The 7,500-nt window shown below is 36.2% G+C and overlaps 1 protein-coding gene across 4 annotated transcripts in view; it reads right to left on the bottom strand.

Annotated features, from left to right (window-relative positions):
* rasal3 (RAS protein activator like 3) overlaps positions 1 to 7,500 on the bottom strand; it is a 33,039-nt gene that overhangs the window by 16,706 nt on the left and 8,833 nt on the right. For all 4 annotated transcript variants that reach the window (XM_047814221.1, XM_047814222.1, XM_047814223.1 and 1 more), the window contains 6 exons: positions 7,117 to 7,261; positions 6,640 to 6,784; positions 6,191 to 6,427; positions 5,589 to 5,790; positions 5,338 to 5,429; positions 583 to 859 (listed from right to left, as the gene is read on the bottom strand). In XM_047814221.1, the coding sequence (XP_047670177.1) occupies positions 583 to 859; positions 5,338 to 5,429; positions 5,589 to 5,790; positions 6,191 to 6,427; positions 6,640 to 6,784; positions 7,117 to 7,261 (1,098 nt within the window). The remainder of the gene's footprint in view (positions 1 to 582; positions 860 to 5,337; positions 5,430 to 5,588; positions 5,791 to 6,190; positions 6,428 to 6,639; positions 6,785 to 7,116; positions 7,262 to 7,500) is intronic.

Genomic DNA, 7,500 nt, shown 5'->3' with positions numbered 1-7,500 from the left:
TAACCTTATATGTGTTAGGGTTAGGGTTCAATAACATTAAATGTGTTAGGGTTAAATAACCTTATATGTGTTAGGGTTTGATAACCTTATATGTGTTAGGGTTAAATAACCTTAAATGTGTTAGGGTTAAATAACCTTATACGTGTTAGGGTTAAATAACCTTATATGTGTTAGGGTTAAATAACATTATATGTGTTAGGGTTAAATAACATTAAATGTGTTAGGGTTAAATAACATTATATGTGTTAGGGTTAAATAACATTATATGTGTTAGGGTTAAATAACCTTATATGTGTTAGGGTTAAATAACATTATATGTGTTAGGGTTAAATAACATTATATGTGTTAGGGTTAAATAACCTTATATGTGTTAGGGTTAAATAACATTAAATGTGTTAGGGTTAAATAACATTATATGTGTTAGGGTTAAATAACATTATATGTGTTAGGGTTAAATAACATTAAATGTGTTAGGGTTAAATAACATTATATGTGTTAGGGTTAAATAACCTTATATGGTTGGAGGAACAAGTGAACTTGTGCTAAATGCTTTAAAGAGCCCTAATGTCCTAAAACCCTCACTTGCTGTGGTGGTGAGATCTCCATGTGTTTCTCCTGGTTCTCCTCATAGTGGTTGTCGGGTGTCTCGGTCAACTCAGTGTTGCTGGTTGTTCTCTTCAGAGGATGGCGGTGGTGTCTCTCAGAGGCAGGGACACTCTGTGTCCTTGTCACCTGCTTCCGTTTGCTCTTGATATTGCGTGGATTTGTGGGCAGTTGCTGAAGGGACGTGTTCAGTGGGCTGTACTTGTCGAGATCTCTGGGAGGAATGTATGTGGGCTTGGCTGTTTCACAAATGTACCTGAGTGAACAAAACATACATACACTACTCAGAAATTCTCAACAATTACACTACTGATCACACTTACACTGCTGATCACAATTACACTACTGAACACAATTACACTACTGATCACAATTACACTACTGAACACAATTACACTACTGATCACAATTACACTACTGATCACAATTATACTACTGAACACAATTACAATCCTGATCACAATTACACTACTGAACACAATTACACTACTGAACACAATTACACTGCTGAACACAATTACACTACTGATCACAATTACACTACTGAACACAATTACACTGATCACAATTACACTGCTGATCACAATTACACTGCTGAACACAATTACACTGCTGATCACAATTACACTACTGAACACAATTACACTACTGATCACAATTACAATACTGATCAAAATTACACTGCTGATCACAATTACACTGCTGAACACAATTACACTACTGATCACAATTACACTACTGATCACAATTACACTGATCACAATTACACTGCTGATCACAATTACACTACTGATCACAATTACACTACTGATCACAATTACACTACTGAACACAATTACACTACTGAACACAATTACACTACTGATCACAATTACACTGATCACAATTACACTACTGAACACAATTACACTACTGAACACAATTACACTACTGAACACAATTACACTGATCACAATTACACTGCTGATCACAATTACACTACTGATCACAATTACACTGCTGATCACAATTACACTACTGAACACAATTACACTACTGATCACAATTACACTACTGATCACAATTACACTGCTGATCACAATTACACTACTGAACACAATTACACTACTGAACACAATTACACTACTGAACACAATTACACTACTGATCACAATTACACTGCTGATCACAATTACACTACTGAACACAATTACACTACTGATCACAATTACACTGCTGATCACAATTACACTACTGAACACAATTACACTACTGAACACAATTACACTACTGAACACAATTACACTACTGATCACAATTACACTGCTGATCACAATTACACTACTGATCACAATTACACTGCTGATCACAATTACACTACTGATCACAATTACACTGATCACAATTACACTGCTGATCACAATTACACTGCTGATCACAATTACACTACTGAACACAATTACACTACTGATCACAATTACACTGATCACAATTACACTACTGAACACAATTACACTACTGAACACAATTACACTACTGAACACAATTACACTGCTGATCACAATTACACTACTGATCACAATTACACTGCTGATCACAATTACACTACTGATCACAATTACACTACTGATCACAATTACACTGCTGATCACAATTACACTACTGAACACAATTACACTACTGATCACAATTACACTGATCACAATTACACTGCTGATCACAATTACACTGCTGATCACAATTACACTACTGAACACAATTACACTACTGATCACAATTACACTGATCACAATTACACTACTGAACACAATTACACTACTGATCACAATTACACTGCTGATCACAATTACACTACTGATCACAATTACACTACTGAACACAATTACACTCCTGATCACAATTACACTGATCACAATTACACTGATCACAATTACACTACTGATCACAATTACACTACTGAACACAATTACACTACTGAACACAATTACACTGATCACAATTACACTACTGATCACAATTACACTGATCACAATTACACTACTGATCACAATTACACTACTGAACACAATTACACTGCTGATCACAATTACACTACTGATCACAATTACACTACTGAACACAATTACACTACTGAACACAATTACACTACTGATCACAATTACACTGATCACAATTACACTGCTGATCACAATTACACTGCTGATCACAATTACACTGATCACAATTACACTGCTGATCACAATTACACTGCTGATCACAATTACACTACTGATCACAATTACACTACTGAACACAATTACACTGATCACAATTACACTACTGATCACAATTACACTACTGAACACAATTACACTGATCACAATTACACTACTGATCACAATTACACTACTGAACACAATTACACTACTGAACACAATTACACTACTGATCACAATTACACTACTGATCACAATTACACTGATCACAATTACACTACTGATCACAATTACACTACTGATCACAATTACACTACTGAACACAATTACACTACTGATCACAATTACACTGCTGATCACAATTACACTGCTGATCACAATTACACTGCTGATCACAATTACACTACTGAACACAATTACACTACTGATCACAATTACACTGATCACAATTACACTACTGATCACAATTACACTACTGAACACAATTACACTACTGAACACAATTACACTACTGAACACAATTACACTGATCACAATTACACTACTGATCACAATTACACTACTGATCACAATTACACTACTGAACACAATTACACTACTGATCACAATTACACTGATCACAATTACACTACTGAACACAATTACACTACTGATCACAATTACACTACTGATCACAATTACACTACTGATCACAATTACACTACTGAACACAATTACACTGCTGATCACAATTACACTGATCACAATTACACTGATCACAATTACACTACTGATCACAATTACACTACTGAACACAATTACACTACTGAACACAATTACACTGATCACAATTACACTACTGATCACAATTTCACTGATCACAATTACACTACTGATCACAATTACACTACTGAACACAATTACACTGCTGATCACAATTACACTACTGATCACAATTACACTACTGAACACAATTACACTACTGAACACAATTACACTCCTGATCACAATTACACTGATCACAATTACACTGATCACAATTACACTACTGATCACAATTACACTACTGAACACAATTACACTACTGAACACAATTACACTGATCACAATTACACTACTGATCACAATTACACTGATCACAATTACACTACTGATCACAATTACACTACTGAACACAATTACACTGCTGATCACAATTACACTACTGATCACAATTACACTACTGAACACAATTACACTACTGAACACAATTACACTACTGATCACAATTACACTGATCACAATTACACTGCTGATCACAATTACACTGCTGATCACAATTACACTGATCACAATTACACTGCTGATCACAATTACACTGCTGATCACAATTACACTGCTGATCACAATTACACTACTGAACACAATTACACTGATCACAATTACACTACTGATCACAATTACACTACTGAACACAATTACACTACTGAATACAATTACACTGATCACAATTACACTACTGATCACAATTACACTACTGATCACAATTACACTACTGATCACAATTACACTACTGAACACAATTACACTACTGATCACAATTACACTGATCACAATTACACTACTGAACACAATTACACTGCTGATCACAATTACACTACTGATCACAATTACACTGCTGATCACAATTACACTACTGAACACAATTACACTACTGATCACAATTACACTGATCACAATTACACTACTGATCACAATTACACTACTGAACACAATTACACTACTGAACACAATTACACTACTGAACACAATTACACTACTGAACACAATTACACTACTGATCACAATTACACTGATCACAATTACACTGCTGATCACAATTACACTGCTGATCACAATTACACTGATCACAATTACACTGCTGATCACAATTACACTGCTGATCACAATTACACTGCTGATCACAATTACACTACTGAACACAATTACACTGATCACAATTACACTACTGATCACAATTACACTACTGAACACAATTACACTACTGAACACAATTACACTACTGATCACAATTACACTGATCACAATTACACTACTGATCACAATTACACTACTGATCACAATTACACTACTGAACACAATTACACTACTGATCACAATTACACTACTGATCACAATTACACTACTGAACACAATTACACTACTGATCACAATTACACTGCTGATCACAATTACACTACTGATCACAATTACACTGCTGATCACAATTACACTACTGAACACAATTACACTACTGATCACAATTACACTGATCACAATTACACTACTGAACACAATTACACTACTGATCACAATTACACTGATCACAATTACACTGCTGATCACAATTACACTACTGATCACAATTACACTACTGAACACAATTACACTACTGATCACAATTACACTGATCACAATTACACTTGTGAACACAATTACACTCCTGATCACAATTACACTGCTTAACACTGAGCCGTTCCCACTCCTACACATTCCCTAATACATTAATATGTTTAAACCCCTGATTAGAAGTCGCTGAGGTTCCCAGAGCTTTTCCCATCACCTGCTGCAGATAATCCGGGGAACATCTGGGCCGAGATCCTCTGTGATCTGGTTCAGGATGGAGGGTAGTGGCTGCAGGTTGTTTATAGTTTCCTGAAAAGGAAAGAGTTTGATGTTTAGTGTTTCAGGTCCCTGCATAATTAAAAATGAAGTGGGATTCTAAGAGAATTTTAGTTCAAATTATTTTAAGTAAAGTGTTCCAGCAGTTCTAATCTAAAGAAAGCCTTTAATTTAATCTGATGAATTTATTACCACTTTCATTGGGGAGATGATATCAACCAGCAGGCTGTGAAGCACAGAGAGGCATAAAGGAAGATCTACATAGCCATCAAACCGAGCCATCTCTAGTTCACTGTCAGGGTTTGATACTTTCTGCAGGAAAGTCCTCATATCATCCCAATGTTCCTCCAGGAACTCATTCATGAACAGCATGTACCCTTCTTTCTCTCCAAACCTATAGTATAAACAGAAGGAACAACAGAACACTGAACAATGTGTTTGTCTCATCTGCTATATAGAAGCTGAAGATAATTCTCATTGGTATTTGGCCTTATCATAATTTACAGTCAGTCATGTTTGCTAGTGTTGTACCATTTTGCTGTAATATAAATTCCTAAAATATCCCGTGAATTTATGAAATAGAGGTCTTATTTTATAATCCATAAATATAACTATTTCATCAAACTGAGGCTAACCAAGCTAATGAGTGTTGTGGTGCAACACTGACTGCTATGTCTATTAAACATATTGTAAAATGAGTCAATAATAAGAATTTTAATAAAGGAAGACCGTCTGAATGACTGCATACTTAATGCTTATTCAATGTCATTGTTAGAAAACTTGATCTGACTCACGGTGTGAAGTTGGCGAGGTTCTGCAGCACCTTAGCCGTAAGAGTCAGAGTACGGAGTGTATTGGGTTCTGGGTATGGTTGGGTCAGTCCAAAAAGAGAGGGACTGAGGATGGCTGGACAGAGGAACCGGAGGAACAAAGATGCTGAAATGAGGCGGTGTCCGATGTCCGCTCGTCCACGTTCCTCACATTCACACACCCAGCTGGAGAAAATTTCATTCAGTTCCACTGGAAAAGAGCTGCAGGAGATGCAGGACAACCAGAGAGCATCACAAAACCAAACCATACACACTCACAGAACTGCATCACAAGGAGAGTGTACTGAAGAATCGAGCTAATTTAGCATTGTACTGGAGCTCTGAGGCTGTGAAAGTCTTCAGTTTAACACTGATATAAACCACAAAACATCTCCTTTAGAGCAGTAAAGTCAAGACTGTACTTTGTGTCAGACCTTTGTGTCTCTGTGATCTGCCGCACAACTTCTCCACATGTTTCCTTCAGGTGCCGCTGGTTGACGAGTAGCTCGGAGGCAGAACATTTCTGTGGATCGACTTCACAGCTTTCTGAGGTTGCATACAGTCGAGTGATGAAATCTCCTGTTCAACAGCATGTGAGAAACAAACACAGGTGACTTTACAGTTTATAAACTGGTGTGTAAAAGGTGTGTGTGTTCATACAGTTGCATGTCATTGTAAACACAACTGGTCTAAATGTCTAAACACATTCAACAATTAAAATCTCTACTATTAATAAACTTTAAAATAAAGCATAAAGAAATACAGAACTGTAAAAGGCAGTCATTTAAACATGAGCTATAATATTCAATTATTTCATCCCAACAGAAAAAGTCGTAATAAAATGACCAACAAAAACACAGAGAAAATAAACTCAGGACAGATGAATAAAACTGATCTGGAACTTTCTGTACCAAGAGTATCGATGAGATATTTCTGCCCCACCAGCTTCATGTACTCGTCTATGGCTTTGGTGGCCAAAGTGTTTTCTCTAAAGATCAGAGCCTCTTTCTCCCCTGAACGCTGGACCTCAGCGTGACCCAGCTTGATCAGGAACTCCTAAGAATAAGAAAGGAAGAAAAGAGAAACCAAAAATATTTCATTCCCTTTGTAGCTTAACCTTAAACCTCAGAAGACTAATAAAAATAATAATTCTGTATAATGACACTCTAGCTATCAGACTTCAGACAGCTTCATGCTGGTCTCCGATTCGACCAGTTAAATGTTCTGCTTAACTTTCTCTCTTTCTACTCATTTGTTGCCTATGTTCAACATGAATATGGAACCTAGATGAAACC

Source organism: Tachysurus fulvidraco, chromosome 5 (assembly GCF_022655615.1).
Source record: "Tachysurus fulvidraco isolate hzauxx_2018 chromosome 5, HZAU_PFXX_2.0, whole genome shotgun sequence".
In the NCBI taxonomy this organism is placed as follows: Eukaryota; Metazoa; Chordata; class Actinopteri; order Siluriformes; family Bagridae; genus Tachysurus; species Tachysurus fulvidraco.
Note: the sequence above shows the minus strand (reverse complement) of the source record. Positions and strands in the feature narration are given on the sequence as shown.